General features: G+C 36.8%; 1 protein-coding gene and 1 pseudogene across 1 annotated transcript; one reads left to right on the forward strand and one right to left on the reverse strand.

The window, feature by feature from the left end:
* Nucleotides 1-11210: 11210 nt before the first annotated feature.
* LOC100720498 (olfactory receptor 1165-like) lies at nucleotides 11211-12161 on the forward strand. The gene has a single exon (XM_003464920.1). It carries the CDS (start codon nucleotides 11211-11213, stop codon nucleotides 12159-12161), a length of 951 nt encoding a protein of 316 aa, XP_003464968.1.
* Nucleotides 12162-22413: 10252 nt separating this feature from the next.
* LOC134474357 (olfactory receptor 8U9-like) lies at nucleotides 22414-23257 on the reverse strand (annotated as a pseudogene).
* Nucleotides 23258-24458: the final 1201 nt, after the last annotated feature.

Genomic DNA, 24458 nt, shown 5'->3' on the forward strand with positions numbered 1-24458 from the left:
TGTAGTATAACTTCAAGTCAGGGATTGCGATGCCTCCTGCTTTGTCTTTGCTGCTTAGAATTGCCTTTGCGATTCTAGGTCTCTTCTGGTTCCAGATGAAATTTAGGAGTGATTTCTCTAGATCTATAAGGTATATTGATGGTATTTCTATTGGGATTGCATTGAATCTGTATAACAGTTTTGGTAGAATGGCCATTTTCACAATGTTTGTTCTTCCTATCCATGAGCAAGGGATGTCTTTCCATTTTCTGAGATCATCTTCAATTTCCTTTTTCAGTGTATTATAATTTTCACTGTATAAGTCTTTCACTTCTTTCGTAAGAGTAATTCCTAAATATTTCATTTTTTTGCTTGCTAATGTGAATAATCCAGTTTCTCTTATTTCCCTCTCTGTAATTTTGTTGTTCGTGTATAGGAATGCTATTGATTTCTGAGTATTGATTTTGTATCCAGCCACATTACTGAATTTATTTATTGTATCTAAGAGTATTTCAATGGAGTTTAGGGGGTCTTCTATGTAGAGTATCATGTCATCTGCAAACAATGATAATTTAACTTCTTCTTTTCCTATCTTTACCCCTTTTATTTCTCTTTCTTGCCTAATTGCTCTGGCTAGTACTTCCAGTACTATATTAAATAGGAGTGGTGATAAAGGACATCCTTGTCTTGTACCCGATTTTAAAGTAAAGGCTTTCAATTTTTGGCCATTTAGTATGATGCTGGCTGTTGGTTTGTCATAAATGGCCTTTATTATATTGAGGTAAAGACCATTTATTCCAATTTTCTGTAAAGTTCTTATCATGAATAAGTGTTGGACCTTATCGAAGGCTTTTTCTGCATCTATAGAGATGATCATGTGATTCTTATTTTTGGCTTTATTGATATGGTGGATTACATTTATTGATTTGCGTATGTTGAACCATACTTGCATTCCTGGGATGAATCCCACTTGGTCATGGTGTATAATCTTCTTGATGATTTGCTGGATCCTATTTGCCAATATTTTATTGAGGATTTTTGCATCTGTGTTCATTAGGGAGATCGGTCTATAGTTCTCTTTTATAGTTGGGTCTTTCTCAGGTTTTGGTACTAGAGTAATATTTGCTTCCAGGAATGACTTAGGAAGGATTGCTTCCCTTTCAATTTCATTGAAGAGTTTGAGGAGTGTCGGCATTAGGTCTTCTTTGTATTTCTTGTAGAATTCTGCAGTGAATCCATCTGGGCCTATGCTCTTCTTAGTGGGTAAGGACTTAATTACATTTTCAATTTCATTAACAGAGATTGGGTTATTCAACAGTTTTACATCCTCTTGATCTATCTTTGGTACTTCATATGCTTCTAAGAATCTGTCTATTTCTTCTGTGTTATCAAACCTTTGAGAGTAGAGGTTTTCGAAATAGGTGTTGATGATCTTCTGTATTTCTATTGGGTCTGTAGTGATTTCACCTTTTTCATTTCTTATTGCATGAATTTGAGCTTTTTCTTCTCCCCTTTTTTTAATAAGGTTGGCTAGGGGCTTATCGATTTTATTTATTGTTTCAAAGAACCGACTCTTTGATTCGTTGATTCTTTGGATTGTATTCTTAGTCTCTATTGCATTGATTTCTGCTCTGATTTTTATAATTTCCTCTCTTCTTTTTGCTTTGGGATTGACTTGCTCTTCTTTTTCTAGCTGTTTGAGGTGTACCATCAAGTTATTTATTTGTATTCGTTCTGTTTTCCTGATGTGGGCAGTCAGTGCTATAAATTTTCCTCTCAGGACAGCTTTCATTGCATCCCACAGATTCCGGTAAGTTGTATCTGCATTTTTATTTTCTTTTAGGTATTGTTTAATTTTTTAAAAAATTTCTTCTGTGACCCACTGATTACTCAAGAGTATGTTATTCAGTTTCCATGTGTTTGTGGGATGTTTGCAGTATCTTTTATCATTAATTTCTAATTTCAGAGCGCTATGATCCGATAACATGCAAGGGATGATTTCAACTCTTTTGCATTTGTTTAAATATGTTCTGTGAGCTAATATATGGTCTATTTTAGAGAACGATCCATGTACTGCTGAGAAGAATGTGTATTCTGATGTTGTTGGGTGGGACATTCTGTATGTCTATCAAACCCATTTGTTCACAGGTGTGATTCAGTTCTGTTATTTCTTTGCTCATTTTCTGTCTGGTTGATCTGTCCCTTGGTGTCAATGGCGTATTCAGGTCTCCTGTTACAGTTGTGTTACTGATAATTTGAGTTTTCATTTCTGTTAATAATTGTTTTATATAACTGGATGCTCTGGAGTTTGGTGCCTACATATTTAACATAGTTATCTCTTCCTCTTGGAGTTTCCCCCTTATGAGTATGTAGTGGCCTTCTTTGTCCTTTATGGTCATTGTTGGTTTAAAGTTCATGTTGTCTGCAAACAGAATGGCTACTCCTGCCTTTTTTTTGGATTCCTGCTGCATGAAGAATTGTTTCCCATCCTTTGGCTTTCAGTCTGTGAGTGTCCTTCTGGGTTAGATGGGTTTCCTGTAAACAGCACATGGTTGGATTTTGTTTCTTGATCCATTCTGCTAGTCTGTTTCTTTTGATTGGTGCATTGAGACCGTTTACATTAATGGTTATTACTGTTAAATGCTGGTTTATTGTAGGAATGTTATCCCTCTGCTGTTGCATCTTTATCTTTTGTTCTGTTTAGTTATTTGCTTTGCTTAGTGGTTTTTTCCTTTGTGTATCTAAACTGTCTTTTAATATTTTTTGCAGGGTTGGTTTGGTGTTCATGAAGTTCTTCAGCTGTTCTTTTTCATGGAAGTATCATATTTCACCATCTATTTTGAATGTTAGTTTTGCAGGATATATCAGTCTAGGTTGGAATTCATTTTACTTTAGGATCTGGAATAGTTCACTCCATGCTCTTCTTGACTATCTTGTTTGTGATGAGAAGTCTGCTGCGATTCTGATACGTTTTCCTTTATAAGTGATCTGTCTTTTCTCTCTGACAGTTTTTAATAGTCTATTCTTGTGTTGGATTTCTGGGATGGTGATTATTATATGTCTGGGTGTAGTTTTATTTTGGTTATGACTATTTGGAGTTCTATATGCTTCACTGATCCTGATGTCAGTTTCTGATCTCATGCTTGGGAAATTTTCAGCTATTACTTCTCTAAATATCCTCTTGATATCATTTATGTTGTCTCTTTCTTTTTCACTAATCCCTATCATTCTTATGTTATTCTTCTTTGCATCGTCTTGCAGTTATTGAATTGTTGTTTCCTGATTCCTTGTTATTTTTAGAAGATCTTTCCTTTCCTGTTCACTAGCTGCAATCCTGTCTTCAAGGTCTGAAATTCTATCTTCACTTTCATTAAGGTGGTTTTTACAACTTTCAGTGGAGTTTTTTATTTCCTGTATATCTCTGTGCATCTGCATTATGTATTCTGTTTGTTTCTTATATTGCTCGTCTAGGGATTCTATCTTTTTGTTTAGTTCCTCCAATTTTTTATCTGTGTTTTCTTTAGATATATTCAGAATCTCTTTGATTTCTTTTATCATTTCTTCTTTTATCTGGGAGATTATTTCGAGTTTGAATTTCTTTAAAGCTTCCTGGAGTTGCTTGTCAATTTCAGTAGCTATTCTGTCTGATATATGAGGTGGATGGGATATATTTTCTTCTAAATACATTCCTCCTAGGGTTTCCTGAGATGGGCTGGAGGTTTGAGGTTGTAATTTGGTCTTTCGTTTTGTCATTTTCCTATATTTCTGTGTTTCAAGTGTTTTTGAAAGCTTCCTCAGGATCAGTTGAAAATCCCCTTCTATGTTTGCAGCTACTGAGACTCTGGCACCATGCTACCCCAAGCCATTGGTCCTACAGAACCAGTGGCCCTCCTCTGCTTGTTCAGAACTCCGCAGTTCCAGACAAGCTGGGCCTCAGGGACACTATGCGCCCACCTGCCCCTTGGAAGCTCCACAGCTCTTCATTTGCAGCCGGGTTAGGGTACTCACCACAGGCCGCGGTGCCTCAGGAGCCTGTGATCCCTCCCTTCTTGCAGAGATATCCACAGTCCTCCAGACAAAGGAAGGCGCAGCAGCAAAACAGGCTGGGCTTGGGGGATAGTGTAGGCCCGCCCACCCGTCGGGAGCTCAGCAGACCTCCAAGTGTAGCCGGGATGGGGAGGCGGATGTAGGGGCCTCTAACCCACTGCTCCACTTCACTGCACCCGGAAGCCTGTGGGGTCCAGAACAGTCTGAGATTTGGGCAGAGTGTGCTGAGCACTCACCACAGGCCGAGGTGCCTCAGGAACCTGCGATCCCTCCCTGCTTGCAGAGATATTCAGTCCTCCAGACAAAGGAAGGGGCTTCTGCAGGCACTCCAGATCCGCTCAGCTCCCGTGATTTCTAGTTTGAAAGATTAAACCATTTATCTCTCTTTAATTTCAGTATTAACATGGGCTTCATTCTAAACTCACCAGTTCTACCCTCTATGCAAGGAAATGGACCACATCAAATGAGTTTTTGATGTATGGTTGTCTCTGTAAATAGTGTTAATGAGGAAAGTAGAGTAAAGGCACTCACTACAATTATTCTTCACCACCACAGGCTCTTTAAATAGATGCCGTTTTCCATTGCAATGGAAGAAAATACCAAAAAAAGGCAGCTGACAATCATTTAGCACTGAATTGTAAGTTAAGGCACTGCTGCATTCTTAGATCTGGCTCCAGAATATCTAGAAAGACAAATGTTTTCAGGAAACAGCCAGTCCATGGCACTGTTGAGCCCACTTGACAGACACAACCAGGTCCTGCAGACAGATTTGCTTTCTAGCCTCGAGCAGGGGACAGTACCAGCCTTATGTGGCCCCAATACCCCTTGTTCCTCCAGTAATAAAATGCCTTGGGTTGCATTTGTACCTCACATGCCCTGTGAGGCAGGAGGTGACAGCATTAGGAGTGATTGGCAGTTAATAAACTATGCTTAGGAATTACACAGGCCTGCAAAGAAACAGTGGATAAAGGAGAAATCACACAGCTGCTCTAAGCCTCAGTTGCAGCTCTGGAAAATCAGACAAACAATAGTTTGCAAAGGATGTTTGTCATGATTAAGTGAGCAAAAGGCCTTTGCAGCTCACCTAGAATGAAGGAGAGGTACAAACACAGCAGCTATGGTTCCTGTCTTCTTAATCACACTAATGCAGAAACTGATTCATGGGGTGGAGGGACCTTGAGATTACAAAGCAGGTTTGCTGTATGGCATCTAGGACTTACGGGAAGGTTTCTAATATCTGGGTCCAGAAATGTACCCTGAGAACTGAAAGTCACCAGAATTAAAACGTAGCATGTGAACGCAGCAGGAAGCAGTTGAAACTGAGTACAGTAAAAACAAATAATGTAGAAAAGAGAAATGATTTTTCATGTTGGGCACTGGGAAACAAAGCAACCCACTTTCCTTCCCAGTAAGCAGCCATGAGCCTACCACACGTGGAAACATCCCATCCTCCCCCACATTAACAAATGGGAGCCAGAGGTCTGAGCATCTCTTGAGAGATGGATCGTATGCAATATAGTAAATAGTGGGGATTTCCTTCTTCCATCTCTTTGGAAGCAAATATTGTTATCTCTAACATGATAATATGTAATCTATTAACTGGTGATTTCTTACTGTTTTTTTTTTTTGCTTTGTTCTGATCAATTGTATTGCTCTATTCAGTATTCTGTTTTGACAAGTTCTATAATGTTCTGTATTTGATTTTGCTATACCTGACTGAAAAAACAACTACTATGAAGATAGCAAGATATACTCTGGTACCTATTTCTGTTATCCCCATAAGCTGCTATGACGTTCTGTGTCAATGTCATTGCATCGTCTCACCTGGTTTTGTTCTGTCTTGTTCTGTTGTATTTTACTACCTTCAAAATAATAAAGTTTTAAAAAAAGATGAGAGAAATGATGATAAGTAATAATGCAAGTAAGAACAAGGGACCTGAAGACACAAGCTGGATATCAGGGAGAAAGTTCACTTTTCTTCTTTTGTATTGTCCCAAGACTTAAGGAGACAAGTACAGTGATCCCCTACACCAGTGGCCCTAAACTTATTGCCCCTAGAAGCAGTTTTGCGGAAGACAGGGGATGGTTCAAGTGCATTAAATTACTTCTGTACTTGGTTTCTCTTATTATGACACAAGCTGTTCTTAAGCAGACTCTGTGAGGGCCCTGAACTTGCTTTTTCATCTAGACAGAGGTTGATGGAAGATTGTAACACCTCAGAAATAGTTCTGAGGTCTGAGCTACTCAATCTTGTGTGGACATGCCATGAGATTCACTTGAATTGTCGCTTGCCACTCACAGAAATCTGCAAGTAACCATTTAGGGATGAAACATATCTGGGGATCTATGTGATCAAAATACCTGTTCTGAAAAATATGAGTTAAATAGTTGTATGGAAGAAACATAAACACTAAGACTTTTATTTTGTGTTCCACTGGAGTTAGTAATTACCACATGAGATCATGCACCCTTGATCAAAATCCCAGCAACATAGTCAACTTGAAAGTGTATTATTTTGACATCATTATTATGACTGGAAATTCTTTGCTTCACATAGGAGACAAAGAAAGTTGAAAGAAATGAATCAGGCTGATTCTAGTACAAATTAGTTCTATTTTGGATTTAAAAGTTGGATCTTCACAGTGCATAATCTTATTCAATAATTAATATATCTGTTGAGATCTTATAGTCCCTATTTTTAGGTACTTTTTGATCTTTTAAATTTTAGAAACAAAATATAAATTTATAAATGCATTAAAATAGTTTTTCAAGAAGAGCACAAGAAAAATTTTTTATTTCAGTGGGTAGCTTTAAAGAGAAGACAAGGAAGTTGTCTCTTTTTTTAATATTTACTTAAGCCACAAATATTGGTACACTCCTGCTTAAAAGAAATTCTATCTCAAGTAACAGAATAAATATTTCCTCTAATATTTTGGCTCATTGTGTATGACAACAAATGCCAATTCTCCAGGGTCCAGTTCCCCAAAGTCAACCACTTAGATCTGAGACAAACAACAGGGTCATAAATATAGTTTCAGTGTCTGAATCATCCATAAAGCCTTCTCAAACTCCTTCCAAAATTTTTGATCATTTGAAGAATTTTAGTTGCCTTATTTCTTGAATTCTGTTTGGCGAGAGTCATCCACTGTTGTCAAAGGAGTGGTAAAATTTTTAATAAAATTTTAATTTCGAGGGAGATGGTGCATGTAGTATATCAATAATTGTAAAGAAGTAATTGATTTAAAATGTACAACAAGTAATTCTGTCTTTGGGTGAGTACCTGTAACACTGGGCATATTTCATTCTCATTTGATGAATATTGGTATCTGACAAACCATTTGGAATGGATAGTTATAGTGAGTTTAAGGGAAGTAATATAAACAATTTAGCCAATGGTATTTTTTAAATGTGACAAATCCTACTTTTAACATCATCTTACTGAATTTGAAGTTATATATTTAAATGCTATCTTAAATACATGTATGTGGATGTTTTAAATACATATTCAGTGTAAGTTTTGACTTTTGAAATTTAATCAATTCTTGAAAAATAGGGTAATATATACAGATATAAAAAACAAGTGCAATGAATAATGTGGAAATGTTTGTAAAGATGATAATAATATAGGTTCTGTATTACGTGTACCCTTACACTGCTTTGTTTTGTTTTGTGTTTTTCTCTCTTTCCTCTTAAATTAAAAAAATATAGGTGCAAGAAAAATACTCCAGGCAAAAATATAGTGATACTTGGAACATCCACAAAATCTTTTTAGAAGAGTAGGTTAAAAGAAACTCACTATTCAAACAGGATATAATAGAAAGCACTATCAGAGAAATAGGACAATCTTATTGGACTGGAAAAATAAATATTTTATACAATAGAATAGTAAAAGGATGGTATCAAATAGGCATTATTTTAGACAAAATATTTTATAAAATTTCTGAGTACATTATAGAAACCCATGTGAAGTACTTTTTAATTGCCAGCATTTCCGATTAAAGGGCACCCACAAACACTTGCATTATTGTATTCAAGGTTAAAGATTAGGATTGGTGCATCATGGGCTATAAGAGCTATCATGTGTAAATCATGGCTGGTGACAGTGGGAAGCAAAGAAAAGACATTTTGATTGTATTTGTTTCTCATTTTTCCTGAATTTGTAATAGTCATAAATTGAGATTATAAAATGATAAACACTGAGAAAAATATGAAAATGTTTTATCAATGGGAAAATTAAGATAATATATCACTATCTGGGAAACTCAATGCAATTCTAAAATATAAAATGAAAGTTGATTCACATAAAACAAAAAGCACTACAGAATGTAAATCATAGGATGTCTTTTCTTTCTATTCCCATAAACAAAAGTAGTTGATCTATTTCAAACCCAATATCCTCCATGGTACACTGATTAAATAGCTCTAAATTACCCATGACTGTTTTCACAAAATGATTACATCATGACATCATTACAGCAATTATTATGCTCTGTTTTGTTTGTAAGTACCTGTTCTGTTTGCAAACTGTTAAATAGGAAGTGAGGTCCTTGCTCTCTAATTTGAGAGATGTGGAAAGAGAATCCTTTTTAAAGTTTTTGAACTCTTCCACATTGTGATGACTGTACTTACAACATTAAAATCATGTGTGAAGCATAATGTAAATACTCTTGTAGAGAGGAGTGAAAGAATGTTGTTAAGAGTATCAACAAAATTCCCAGCTCATAATGGGATATGGAAAAGTGGAATCATCAATAATTCACAGTAATGTTATGGGCAATTGAAATTATAGCTAGGGTTCTAGGAAGAGAGCCCCGTAGAAGGCAAGAAATATGGTCCATCTTCTTAGGATGACAGAGTGCACAGTTAGTGGTGGAAACGAGAGGGTCAGGCATACAATAACAAAAATAACAAATTCATAATCTTTAATTTTGTGCAAAAATTGTAAGCCTGTAGGCATAGAGTATAAGGAATAAGCACAAACAAGGGAAAAATTTTGGCATGGTAGTGAACTGAGCTAAATTCATAAAGCTAACTCCATGTTGTAAGTCAGAAATAAAGCCAGTAACAAAAGTTATTTGAATTCATTCTGTCTGGACTTGGAAGATGTTCTTGGGATACTGAACCTGTACTTACTAAATTGCTAAAGTACTGTTCTGGTACTTTAGTATCTCAGAATGATTAATGTATCAAGAATGTTGTCATAGGAAGACTCTCCAGGTTAAGTTTTAACCATTATGAGAAGCAAATGACAGAACAAATGAACGAAACAGCCAATATTTTACCCAAGAAAAAACAGAAGGCCAAGGCAAGTATCTGAAAAGTTTGATATTCTGTATTGTGAGAAAATATTGAGAAAATCTTTGTTTTCAAATTGTATCAATGCTTCTTTTGACCTTGTTTTAGAGAGGCTTAGTTAGTTATTTAGTTACTATTAGACAGTATATGATCTAACTGTTCAGGAATTCTGTCTCCATGCCAACTAGCAGAGTTTTATTGACACCTTGGTTTCATCAGGCTTCCTTGTAGTAGACACAGGTTTTCCTCAAAATTCTCAACCCATGTGGCTGTAATCTGATGTTATGGTTAATTCATTGTGTCTATTTGAGAAGTTTAACTAAGTGAGTCAGCAGGGGGTCAGGCCCTTACTTTGTGAACATCCTCATCCTGTGCAAGAGGGCACAGGATGGTGTGAGTGCCACATCCCCCTGGAGGATGCTTACTATGTAGGAGGGAAGAAGATAGGCTTGCTGTTCTCCCTTTTTTGCTCTTGTTGCTTTTGCTTTCTTCTGCTGCCATGAATTGTAGCCCCAGAGCCATGTTTCACTCTTCCTTGGAGCCAGTTGATTACAGACTGAACCCTCCAGAAACTGTGAGCTAAATGAACCTTACTTTTATTAACTTTGGGTGTCAGGTATTTTGTCTCAGCAAAGAGAGAAAAGTAAGCAAGATACTCAGTAAAAGCAATCCAAGTCCCTGAAAACAAAACCAACAGTTCTTTTATCAACACAGGAGGGAAACAGAACATTCACAAAAGTCCATGCAATCCTCTATGTCATGGAAAGTGTGATGGGGGCACTGGTGCTGTGTACCTGGGAATGGTAGCTGTAGATTTCATTTATAGGAGACTGAGTTGCTACAGACATGGCTTCAGGTTGGGCCAGCCCTCAGATATGCTTAAGATGGATACAACATATTTATTGGGGCTTCACAACCACTTGCAGAATCAGTGGTGCATTCAGAATTCATCATAAGAAATATCTAATAATCAGAGACTTGCTGGTAAACAAAAGCAGAATGTTCATACATTTCAGTATTTTATATTCTGTCTTTCATCTTTTTCCATATTTATGCTAGTAGCAGGAAAAGGTTTGTGGTTCTTTTGGAAGAGATGGTACTTATACCACTCTGCTTAAACAGTTTATAATTTTAAAAAATTACTTATTTCTGTTTAGTGCGACATGCACAGAACTGAACTGTATGGCCAACAGAAGGTGACCAATATTAAACTTCTAAAGATATCTCCAGAATACTTTGTCAGATCATTATGTTTCATCATTTAAAGCCTGTCAGTATCTATACAGTAGATAAAATTTGAAATAATATTATTAGAAATACTGATCAAACTATCTAAAGTCCCTCTTAAGTAGATATAACTTATTTATAATAATATATGCCAGGAAGGGGTGATAATTCAGTATATCACCACACATCTGGACATATCTGACAAGATGCATTTTTTATCCCTCAAAATTATTTGCCATATTTTTATGTTAAAATATTTGATCATTTTAGTGACTCCACATCCGTACTCAAATGGCTGCTATGCTTCATATGTGTTTCACTTTGCTCTTTCTCCTTTGATTTCTTCAAAACAGGATTTACTCTGATTATTCTCAGTAGTACTAACGTTTATTATTGATTGGTACACAACAGTAATGCTTATAATACAATTTTATAGATAAGATCACTGAATTGTTGAAGAATACACATACTTTCTCAGTGCAACAAGTCAAAAAGTAAGCCAGTGATGCTCCAAGGAGAAGCAGAGCTTTCGCGGAGGCCAATGGACCACACTGCTCTTCATTGGCTTACATGCACCCTCCTCTCAGCTTCTGATGACTCATTTTCTCAAGTTTCATTGTTCAGTTTTCTTCCACTTCATCTCCTTTTCCTGATTAAATGCCATGACGCTTAATATGGGAAATCAGAGCTCTGTGACTGCATTTGTCCTGGTGGGGTTCTCAGAATATCCACATCTCCAGCTACCCCTCTTCCTGGTGTTCCTGACCATCTATGTGGTCACTATGGTGGGAAATTTGGGCATAATTGTGGTCAGAAAGATCAATTCCAAACTTCATACACCCATGTACTTCTTCCTCAGCCATCTTTCCTTTTTGGATATTTGTTACTCCAGTGTGTTTACACCCAAACTGTTAGAAATCTTGGTTGTGGAAGAAAGAACCATCTCTTTCAGAGGATGCATGACACAGTTTTTCTTTGGCTGCGCATGTGTGTTTACAGAGATGTTTATGCTGGCAGTGATGGCCTATGACCGGTTCGTGGCCATCTGTAACCCCCTCCTCTACACAGTCGCTATGTCACCTAAGCTCTGTGCTCTCCTAGTAGCAGGGACATACATGTGGGGTGGACTGTGTTCCTTAACAATCACATATTCCCTTGTGCAGCTGTCCTACTGTGAGTCTAACATCATAAATCACTTTGGCTGTGAGTACTCTGCCATCCTCTCTGTGTCCTGTTCAGACCCTTCCTTCAGCCAGATGATATGCTTAATAATTTCTATAGTCAGTGAAGCTGGCAGCCTCCTGAGCACTCTGGCCTCCTATGTCTTCATAGTTGTGTCCATCACCAGGATGCCTTCCAAGGGTGGACTCCAAAAGACTTTGTCTACTTGCACCTCCCACCTGACTGCCATCAGCATCTTCCATGGCACCATCCTACTTCTCTACTGTGTGCCCAGCTCCAAGAGATCCCAGCTGCTGATCAAAGTGGCAACTGTGCTTTATACAGTCCTGGTCCCCATGCTGAATCCCCTCATCTACAGCCTCAGGAACAAGGATGTGAAAAACACAGTCCGGGGGCTGATCAGAACCATATTGCATTCTCAATCCACATAATTCAAATAAATGCATGTTTACTTGTGTCTTAATTACATCTTATGTTTTCATATATATATTTTATTTGATACTTTAGCTTTATGTTAATTTATTATTGTATGGTAATCAAGATTTTGAAAATGCCAAGATTTTAATGTTTAAAATTCCTTACTACTTGCTATGATTTGATACAAATGTATTACCTTTTATCAATTTCATCTGAGTTTTAGAATTAATTATAGCAAAACTTTGTGAATAATTGTTTTGGCAAGCATTCTTCAAGATGAGAAAATATTTCTCATAAATTTGACTTGCTAAACTGGTGATGCTCTGCACTGTGAGTAGTACATGATGCTGAACAGCACATGATCAAAACAGAGCCATGGGTTCTGCTTTTCTCTCTTCTTCATTTTTCTCTGTCTCTGTCTGTTTCCGTTCTTGCCACTAGTTCTGCATTGCACTTTCTCTCTCTTCAGGATTGTGGGTGTTTGTCTCCCAATAGCAAGAGGTTATGCAGGAAATCTTAGCTTCACAAGAGGAAGATGAGATTAGGGAGATAAATAAAATGTGGGGAAAAGTGCAAAATTTTGTAGAAAAACATCACCCAATTAAGGCTGTAATAGAGTGAGTGATGAATCTCTTTCACAATAATACAATGTCACATTTTCATGAAATCTTCAAAAAGTTGCAAAAGCAAGTGTCATTGGATAGAGTTCTTGTTAAAGTTTCACAGAAAGAAAAGAATTCCATTGATCTTATAAGTTACAGTGACTCCCTTAATGACAGTGAAAATCATCCTATGCAATAACCCTCCTCTTTTTTGTCTGTTAAGTGAGCTTTCTTGTCTGTTAATTTGGATTTGTATCCAAAAGAAAAATAAATAAATAAATAAATGAAATAATAACCACTAAGAATACGGTGACAATGGTATTTCAATGGCAAATTTAAGATAATATATCACTTCCTGGGAAAATCAGTGCAATTTTAATGTATAGAATGTAAGTAAATTTACATAAAACTAAAAGCATTGCATAATATAAATCATATGATATCTGTTCTTTCCACTCCCATAAACATAAGTAGATGATGTATTTCAAACCCAGGGTCCTCCACAGTGCATTATTTAAATAGCTCTAAATTACACCATCACCGTTTTCTCAAAATGATCACCATGACATCATTATAGCAATTAATGCACTCTGTTTTCATTCTTCAGTTTGTTTATAAAGTGTTAAATAGGTGGAGGGGTCCTTGCTTTCCAAGTTGAGAGATGCAGAAAGAAGATTCTTTTTAATGTCTTTGAGCTCTTCCACATCTTGATGGATGTTTGTAGTTACTAAATTAAAATGATATGCTAACCCCACTGTGAATACTCTTCCAGAGAGGGGCTGAAAGAAAATTAACAGAGTATCAACAAAATTCCCAACTCATAATGTGATATATAAATGTGGAATCATCAATAATTAACAGTAATATTAAGGGCAATTGAAATTACAGTGAGTGTTCTAGGGAGAGAACCTTGCAGAAGGCAAGAGATATGGTCCATCTTCTTAGGATAAAATGGTACACAGTCAGTGGTAGAAGTGAGTGGATCAAGCATGCTATAACAGTAATAACAAATGCATAATCTTTAACTTTGTGCAAAAATTGTAAGCCCTTAAGCATAGAGTGCATGGATTAAGAGCAATCAAGGGGAAAAATGTGGTGTGGTAGTGAACTGAGCTAAATTCATAAAGCTAACCCAAGGTTGTAAGTCAAAAACAAAGCCAGTAACAACAGTTAATTGAGTTCATTCTGTCTGGACTTGGAAGATGTTATTGGGATACTGAACAGGGTTCCTGGTACTTTAGCAGCTCAGAAAGGTTAATGTATCAAGAATGTTGTTGTAAGAAGTAGATTAACTTTTAACCACTGTAAAAAGCAAATGATAGAACAAATAAACATAACAGTCAATATTTTACCTAGAAAAAAAAGCTTGCAGCTTCTGGGTTCACTGGAGCAGCATGGTGGGTCTGGGGCAACGGTGTCGGCCTCCCAGTTCCCAGCTGTGCTTGGCGGACTGTGGAGTTCTAAGCAAGCAGGTCGATGCCACCAATTCCAGAGGCCTGGTGGCCTGGTGTAAGTACCCCGGGCAATTTCCCCCAAGCCCAGCTAGTTTGGGAACCTCTCTTGGCCCCAGCTAGGGAACTTCACAGATTCTGGGTGCACTGGGGCAGTGCAGAAGGTCTGGGGAGCTGGCATCCCCTCCCCTCTTCCGGCTGTGCTTGGTGGACTGTGGAGTGCTAAGCAAGCAGGCGGGCACCATGGGTTACAGAAGCAGGGCTTGAGCCATCTTGCTCAACCCCCAGTGATGCTCTATCAATCCAGGGAACTGGGTGCTAGAGTCCCAGGAGCTGAGGGCATAGAAGAGGATTTCCAACAGACCCCGAGGAAGCCTTAGAATGACACTTGAAACACTTGAAACACAGAGATACAGGAAAATGACAAAACAAAAGACCAAATTACAATTTCAAACCTCCAGCCATTCCAAAGAAACCTTAGGAGTGATGTACATAGAAGAAAATATATGCCATACTCCTCAAATACCAACATAATAGCAACTGAAATAAACAAGCAACTATGGGAAGCTTTAAAGGAATTCAAACTAGAAATAATCTCCCAGGTAAAAGAAGAAATGAAAAAGAAATGAAAGAGATGGTGGAGTTTCCAGCAAGCAGGTGGGCGCACACTATCCCCAGAGCCAGCCTATTTGGGACTCTTGCACCGTCTGGGTGCAGAGTAAGGGCTGGGCAGATCTGGAGTGCCTGCATCCACCTCTCCTTGTGTCTGGAGGACTGTGGATTTCTCAGCAAGCAGGCGAGCATCACCAGTTCCAGAAGTCCCACGGCCTGTGGTAAGTGCTCAGTGCAGTCTGCCAAAAGCCCAGACTCTTCAGGACCCTCAAGCCTTCCGGGTGCAGTGAAGTGGCTAAGTGGGTCTGAGGCACCTACATCCACCTCTCCATTCCGGCTGTGCTTGGAGAACTGTGGAGTTTCGAGCAAGCAGGCGGGTGCATAGTGTCCCTGGAGCCCAGCTTATCTGGAACTACAGAGTTCTAAACAGGCAGAAGACGGCCACTGGTTCCAGAGGCCCAGCAGCCTGGGGGAACTGGATGCCAGAGTCCCAGGAGCTGCAAACATAGAAGTGGATTTCCAACAGACCCTGAGGAAGCTTTTGAATAACACTTGAAACACAGAAATATAGGAAAATGACAAAACGAAAGACCAAATTACAACCTCAAACCTTCAGCTCATCTCAAGAAACCCTAGGAGTGATGTGTATAGAAGAAAATATATGCCATTCACCTCAAATATCGGACATAATAGCTACTGAAATTAACAAGCAACTCCAGGAAGCTTTAAAGGAATTCAAACTCGAAATAATCTCCCAGGTAAAAGAAGAAATGATAAAAGAAATGAAAGAGTTTCTGAATATATCTAAAGAAAACACAGTTAAAAAATTGGAGGAACTAAACAAAAAGATAGAAACCCTAGATGAGCAATATAAGAAACAAACAGAATACATAAAGCAGATGCACAGAGATATACTGGAAATCAAAAACTCCGCTAAAAGCTGTAAAAACCACCTCGATGAAAGTGAAGATAGAATTTCAGACCTTGAAGTCAGGATTGCAGCTAGTGAACAGGAAAGGAAAAATCGTTTAAAAATAACAAGGAATCAGGAAATAACAATTCAACAACAGCAGGATGATGCAAAGAAAAACAACATAAGATTGATGGGGATTAATGAAAAAGAAGGGGACAACATAAAGGATGTCAAGAGGATATTTAGAGAAGTAATAACTGAAAATTTCTGAAGCATGAGATCAGAAACTGACATCAGGTTCAGTGAAACCTGTAGAACTCCAAATAGTCATAACCAAAATAAAACTACACCCAGACATATAATAATCACCATCCCAGAAATCCAACACAAGAATAGATTATTAAAAGCTGTCAGAGAGAAAAGACAGATCATTTATAAAGGAAAACCTATCAGAATCACAGCAGACTTCTCAGCACAAACAATAAAGTCAAGAAGAGCATGGAGTGAAGTATTCCAGATCCTAAATCAAAATGATATCCAACCTAGACTGATGTACCCTGAAAAACTGTCCTTCAAAATGGATGGACAATTAAGATAGTTCCATGAAAAAGCACAGCTGAAGAACTTCATGAACACCAAGCCAACCCTGCAAAAAATATTGAGAGATAGTTTAGATACACTTAGGAAAAAAACACTAAGCAAAGCAGAAAATTAAACAGAACAGAAAGATAAAGATGCAACAGCAGAAAGATAACATGTCAACAATAAACCAACATATATTAGTTATAACCATTAATGTAAATGGTCTCAATGCACCAATTAAAAGAAACAGACTGGCAGAATGGATCAAGAAACAAAATCCAACCATATGCTCTCTACAAGAAACCCATCTAACCCAAAAGGATACTCACAGACTGAAAGTCAAAGGATGGAAAACAATACTTCATGCAACAGAAATTGAAAAAGGGTGGGGGTAGCTATTATGTTTGCAGACAAACCCATAAGATCAGAAGAGAAAAAGAAGGTCACTACATACTGGTTAGGGGAAAACTTCAAGAGGAAGAGATAACTTTCTTAAATATATATGCACCAAATTCCAGAGCACCCAGTTATATAAAACAAATATTAACAGAGATGAAAAACCAAATTAACAGTAACACAATTCTACCATGCTCTTGCTCTTCTGTTTCCATTGGCTCTATCATGTTGTTGTACCTTATTGGATTTTATTACGTGTGAAAGTATAAACAACTTTCCTATGGAAAATGAGATAATATAGTAGCCAATGTTTGTTTTCTGTTATTTGGTTCTGAAAACCCTGTAATACTTTCATTCTCTTGAATGTTTTTATACTATTTTGTTATGTTTGATACTATTGTATATGAAGTTATACTGAACTATTTCAAAGAAAGATACATCGTGGTAGTTACTGTTAATTATGGGTTGCTTTCTGGTGAAATACTGTGTTACTTACATTGTTCTGTTCTGATTTGTTCTGTTATGTCTATTTTGGCATAATCTCTTTAAAATAAAAAAGTTCTCCTAACCAGAAGTGACAGATTGGCTTTTTTCAATCTATGAAAGCTATATATTGCCAATGTGGCCATACTCTTAGTTCTTAGATATGGATCCTGAGGCATACAGATTAATCTCTCTTCATGTTTCTCCTATAAAGTTTCATAAAGTATTATAACTAGCAGTTAATGAGTCTCTAATCTAGATTTATAGTTAATACAAACGAATCTTTTCAGACAGCAGACATTTCATTACTAGCTAGACATTCAGACAACTTTGGAAAGCAACCTACTTCATTCATTCCAGGTGATTAAAATATGTCATACTGGGTATCAAATTCTTCATTTTAGCTCTTCATAATCTATTTTGTTTTGATTGAGGCTTCTTATGAAGAGGCCTGTGTGTAATCTCATCATAATGATAACTGTTGGAGTTTAACATTTTTTGCAATACTTTAAAATATTGTTCCACTTCTGGGTGAATGTAAGGTCTCTAATCCTTACTGTCCTAACAGTTTAGATGATCTGAGAAATCTGTGTACCTTTTGCTTTTATACATATAACCAATCTCTCCAAAGTGTTTAATATTGCCATTCTTCTAATTAGAATGGAACACTGATAGTTAGTGATGCAGCTCGGTGGCACAGTGCTTACCTGACAAGTGTGAGGCAGTGGGTCCAAAAATAAACAAATAAATATAATACAATGAAATAAATAAATAGTAAAATAAAATAAAATAAAATAAAATAAAATAAAATAAAATGGAATATCACTCCTCATTGAAAACATGTTCAGAACACTTTCAACTTTTCAAATTTCTCCTCTGAATCCCAGGAATGCACATCTACTTGCTTGCTGGGCCGCTTGAATTAGACATTCTCAAAGTACCCATAATTTGCATATTTGAAGATAATTCATTAATTCAAAATCATTTTATCCAACTCATACCCCTCAGAGCCACTGTACTCCACTGGAATGTTGACATCTCCCATTGAATGTCACAAGTGGGAAAGTGAAAGAAACATGTTTCATATCTTCTTTTAACTTCCACCAATAAATAATTATGAAACAATATTATTTAACCACTGTGTCTTAGTTACGTTTTACTTGTTGCTGAGACAAAACACTTGATGGCCAAAGTTGGGAAAGGAAAAGTTTATTCTTACAGGTTTCAGTCCATACTTGGTTGGCTCCAAGGCAGGGTGGCATGGCAGGGCCACAGTTCATGACTGCTGCAAACAACAAGACAGAAACTGGCAAGAGAGCAAGACACACCTTCTTCCTGCCACTACATTACATCCTTGCTCCACCGGTAGGCCAGTGTAGCACTCACACCCCCAATCCAAGCACTAGACAATGAACCAATCACAAATGCATAATGCAAATGCATGAGGCCTGGGGGCCACCCACATGAACCATGACACACTGTCTTCAAACATGTCTATTTTTTAAGATTTTCTATATTTCATCAGTTTCGGCCCCAGTCCCAGCTTTGAATTACAGCTTTCTAATTGCTATGTTAGCTTCAGTTTCACTGCCTCTTCCATGTACATGGTACATCGATGTCTGCTTCCCAATACATGAATCATCTTTTGTTGCTTCCTACTAAACTTGGAATTGAGTCCTGACTTTTAAATTTGATAATTAAACTTTTGATAAATAAATCTTTCTTTGTATGCTACTTTCATTCCTTGCAGTATCATAAATATAATACATACTTATTACTTGCAGGACTCAGAAATTTGTAGACATTTCAAATAACACTTACGCTGTTGAGTAAATGAATACAAAAATTATGTTCCTCTAAACCTTTGTTTGGTACTTCAGTTACTTTGGCTTGTTCTGCCTAGTGAATACCCCTTTTGATCAATCCACAAAAAAACCAACAAAAATGAGTCTAGTATTTCTTGAGGTAAAATCTGCAAGAATATGTGACACTGAACATTACTTAAATATTGTGAGGTTAATTTCTATGATGTCTTTGTTCCTCTAGAGTAATTTTCTTAGATTGCATCATGTAAAACAATTTCTGAGCTAAATATATAATAAAGTTTCACAAAACAGCAATTATCTGTGGTTGATCTTTGCATTCCAATTTGTTTAATCACATAATCACTTGAATGGCATAAGGGACTGTACTTGTAGTGAAGAATTTATAAATAATAAGAACATTATTTTACCTATGTGGTACAAAATATTTTAGCTGGTTTTAATTTTGTTTTTATATATTCATATAGGCTATTATGTTTTTAAATTTTAGTAAGAAGTCATTGTATATATTTGAGCAAGGTAAATCAACTTGTTACTGGCTTTGCAAGGTTACCAAGAAATGATTTGTATGACAGTAAAGATCCTGATCTATATTTGAACCACAAAGTTTTTTTTAAAAGGACCTATCTTGCTCAGCTGTTCCTGGCTTTTATTGAAAGAGTGGGAAAGGAAGAATATAAAGAGATAATTGACAGGACATTTTTGATCTGTTTTGTCCCTCAGCCATCAGTAGTTCCTTATTTTTGTGAAAACCAATCTGAATATTGACTCGTGAGACCAACAGGGCCACATTCTTTGCAAGCAGATGTCCTAGTTTTCTGAGAAATTGTTCATTCATTCGAACTGAGGCAGGATGGTGTGGCTGTACGCATTCTCAGCATGATGAAGTTTAGAGAAGCAGTTTTTATTTCTAAGAAAAAAGGTTCTGGTCTGTAAGATCCATTTACTTTCTCAGTTACATTAATATACTCTTTCACCCAGTGCTTGGCATGTGAAAAGTGTTCAGTAAACAGCAGGTCAGGTTCACCTTGAAAGTTTGGAACTAAGTAAGTCCATAACATTAATCAAATCTTTACTAATTGAGACACAGTCACTTATTGTTTTTGAAAATTATGCATACTTTTAATTAACAGTGCAGAGGAACCTATCAAAATTCATATTAAAATACATTGATCAACAAACCTGCAGTTTTTTATTATTTTAAATTGCTTAAAAATCACAATAAAATGACTTTTAAAATATTATTTTGTTGAATTTAAAGTGAATAATAAGATGTTACCAAATATTTCAAATATTGCCAATTACTTTAAAAAATCAATTATTTAATCAGTTATTGATAAAAACAAGAAGATTAAATAAATGTTAAAGCCACCATTTATGAAGTGCTCATTACCTGTTGGAAGCTAGATTATAGCCTTTATATAGCCTCTTTACTCTTACTTTTAGTTCAGCAGAAAGGAACATTTATTGATCTCTGCAGATGAGGAAACTGGGATGGAGAAATACAAGGTCATTCACCAGGACGAGAGTTGTTCCTTGCAAACTCGGTATCCAAGGTAGTTTCTCAACCACACAGTTGTATAGAATACTTAGTGAGAAGTAATGGTGTGAAGTGACTCCAGTGATCTGGCCTCCTACAGGATCTGTAACTATATAACATTAAGAGATCATGCAGTCCTTTCTCACTGAGTGAAAAGTTGGGGTAATTATCTGTTGTTTTTTAAAAAAACTATAATATTGCTGTAAAGTTTTGATACATTTATATATTTATCTATGCAGCTAATTGGAAAATAACAAATCATATGTTGACTTATTTCAGAGTAACTCAGATTTCTGATTATTCTACAGAGTTCAAATAAGAACTCTATTTCCCAATAATTTTTCTTGAAGTTTTAGGAAGATGGAAGATAAAGTGAGGATTAAGTGCAGCCATGATCTCTTAATTATCTTCTCTTCTCTCTCCTCTTTCTCTCAGAAAGCAACAACTCAGACTGGCAGTGTCTTGCAAGTGAAACTACCATGAATGAAACAGTAGGGAAAGATACCTTGGAGTAACTGTGACCACACCTAGTCCAAAATGTGCCTCTGGCACTTGGTACAGTTTGACTGTACATTTCATGCATCTTAAAACTGCTGAGCCCCAGGCTATCTTTGAGTCTTGGAAATATAGGTGTGTGCCAACAACAAATTGCTGTTCAATTTCACACTGATTATAATTAAGTATATTTGGAGCTAAAATCAATTCTTCAGTCTCTCAGACAGAGGAGACAGTGCACAAGTCACTACTATGGGCTATCACTTCTTTTAGTGCTGTTTCATTCTCAAAAGGATTATATTTGAGTAACACATAATTTTCATTATTAATGAAAAATGGTGGGGATAATGCAAGTGTGTTTGACTTCAAGGCATGGTAAATTTTCACCAAGCTACATCATCTACTAGACAATGTGTTCTAACCTATAGTTTAATGAATAATAACCAATTCACCTGAGCACAATGTCTTCAACAACTCCCTTGATACTAGCAAAAGGATGTTTCAATTATTGTGAGCGTACTTATTTAGTATATGACTCCTCCACCTAGAAAGTCTACCTCTGAATTACTTCTTTTCAATAGATAATCTGGAAAATTGTGTTTTGATTTCATAGACAGCGAATTGTAAAAATTTGTATCTCTGAAAAGACCCTAGGTTGGGGCTGGGGATTTAGCTCAGTGGCATAAGTGCCTGCCTTGCAAGTGTGCAGTCGTGAGTTCGATACCTGGTACCAATTAAAAAAAAAGAAAAGAAAAGACCCTACGTCAGTAGAAAGCTGTATTGGATTCATGAAAAAGAGAGATGTCTATTTAACATAAACAATATGTGAAATACATCAATATAAACAGCTTTTTTGGTACCAGGAATTGAACTTGGGCTGGGGATTTAGCTCAGTGGCATAAGCATGTGACATAATATAAAGCCACACCATATAAGCAGCTTTTACATTTGTTAAAAAATTTAAAAATGGAAAGTATTTAGGGTGTGCTCTTTGTTTTTTACTGGTACATTATTGGTGGATCCCTTGAATCTGGAAGTTAGGCTTTGTAATAAAGGAAGTCTGAAATTTTATAACTGCTCTGCTCATAGTTTTCTATATCTTTGTATATATTCTTTTAAATGCATTTCCAAATGGAAATGTTGGTATAAATTCTTATGGATCAGATAATTATTTTCATACATGTTCCAAATGAAACATGAGAAGAGCATAAAATCTTAAAATTATCTTTATATCCAGAATGACATTCTACATGACAGTTTAAGAAAAAGTTCATCATACAGAGATAAAAGATTTTGTACACAAGGCATGCAGACAGTATTTGAGTGCTAACAACAGGAACACAAAACTGTCCACTTTTATTTATTAAAGTCATTTTTGAAATCTCGCAAGCACAGAAGCCTGGCTGCTACTGCCCACAGCTTTCTTCAGTGACTGCTTGACCTCCCTATTCCAGAGGCTATAGATCAGGGGGTTCAGTAGGAGGATGAGCACTGTGTAGAAGACCAAGGCAACCTTGTCCATGTCCAGGGAATCCTCAGGATGACAGAGACAATGAACACATAGGAGACTGAGACAATCAGAACTGAGAAGAACATGACAGCTGCACAAGCAGAGATCCACAGCTGTTCGGAGAGTGCGTCCAAGCACTTGAGCCTGAACAGAGGCATGTCATCACAGTAGAAGTGATTGGTGACATTGAAGTGACAATAGCAGAGGCAGAAGGAAGGTCAGGGTGGTGTGGAATAATGAAACCAGGAAGCTGTAGCTGTAGGGACAGCTAAAAGCTGCAAGCAGATGGCTGGGGACCTAATGACCATATACAGCAGAGGGTTACAAAAGGCCACATATCTGTCATAGGTCACAGAGGCCAGTAACAAGCACTCAGCTGTCATGAAGGCCAAGAAACAGCCTACTGAAGCTGGACAGGCATGGAAGGATATAATATTTTGTTGGTACAGGAAGTTCCCCAGCCTTTAGCTAGTGATGACAGATGAATAGCAGCAATCGACAAAAGCCAGGTTGCTCAGCACGAAGTACATGGGAGTGTTGAGTCTCGTATCTGTTCTGATGATCAGGATCAAACCTAGGTTTCCCAGGACCATGAAGATATAGATGGATAAGAAGGCCAGGAAGAGGGGCATCTTCACTGCCTGCAGTCTGTGAGTCCAACGAGTACAAACTCTGTTGCCTGTGAGCAATTTGTCTGAGCCATGTGGCTTCTAGGCATCTAGGTAAAGAGCAGAGTCTAACCAGGTTTCACTTTTCTATGTTTCCTTAACAGCTTGAAAAGTAGTTTTGTTGTTATGAGAAAGTAGTGATCTAATATTAACAATTTTTAGTGTCCTTCGAGTCTAATGAAGGTCAAAGACAAATATGATTTGGGAGGAGAAAAATGTGTTTTCCACAAAATATATCCTTTTTCTCCTCCCAAATCATATTTTTAAAACTAGCACTTGTAGGATAGGAGTCAGTCCAGATGGAGTTAGTCCATATTCAAAAGCTTCATGCATTTTTAAACATTTAATGTTAATCTTTAAGATAGATAAAACTCTAGCTTTACTGAAAATATCAACATTACTAACATGAATAAAAATGAACCTGCTTTACTGAAATCACTCTCCCTTGGGCATCCCCAAACATTGAACACACAGAACACACAATGAACACACAGAAATACAGCCCCCCAGAGCTCTATAATTACAATCATTGCTTACCACACAAGGCCTCTGTGGCTCCCTGCACATCTTTCTAATGGTCTTCATCCTGCAGACATTGAAAATGGTAAGACTCTAAAATACATACTAGTATGCCCTGAAAGTATTGGTTTACTTCATTTTTTCTTATGTCCATGTTAAAGATGATAAGGAGAAGCCTCAGAAAGGTGAAATACCGGAACCAAGGTGAGACGGCTAGAACTTAAACCTGTGCTCTGATTCAGGATTCACTGCACCTCACCGTTATGTTCTCTAAATACCCACTGTACTGGATCTCTGTATGCCTAAACATAGCTACAAGTGTTTCCATCTGCATATGGAAGAAACAAACCAATCTGATCAAATATAATGAATATCAACACTTCAAAACTCTTAGTTTAATTAAAATAAAACTAACATTTGTCATCCAATGAATTTCCATCAATTCACATAGATCCTGACATTGCCATTTACTTAAAAGCATGTACATTTGAATAATTTTCATTTTCCATTCATTTTTTTGATTCTTGCTTCATTTAACCTGGAGTATCTTTCCATTTTTACCTATTGTTTTAGACTTTCTTCCCAATTAGGATGCTGATGTTAATAGGTATCCAGAATGGTACCCTCATCTCTAGACCTGTGCTATACACATTGTGAAATACTACTAAGATGCACTATGTTTTTTTTTTTTAAATCATTAAAAATGCAATGCATTCA

Source organism: Cavia porcellus, unplaced genomic scaffold, assembly GCF_034190915.1.
Source record: "Cavia porcellus strain 051 isolate PalLab524CR breed Dunkin Hartley unplaced genomic scaffold, mCavPor4.1 scaffold_32, whole genome shotgun sequence".
Classification (NCBI taxonomy): domain Eukaryota; kingdom Metazoa; phylum Chordata; class Mammalia; order Rodentia; family Caviidae; genus Cavia; species Cavia porcellus.

Excerpts from the sequence above, each read along its gene's own strand:
- LOC100720498 (XM_003464920.1), top strand. The coding sequence starts at position 11,211 with ATGACGCTTAATATGGGAAATCAGAGCTCTGTGACTGCATTTGTCCTG.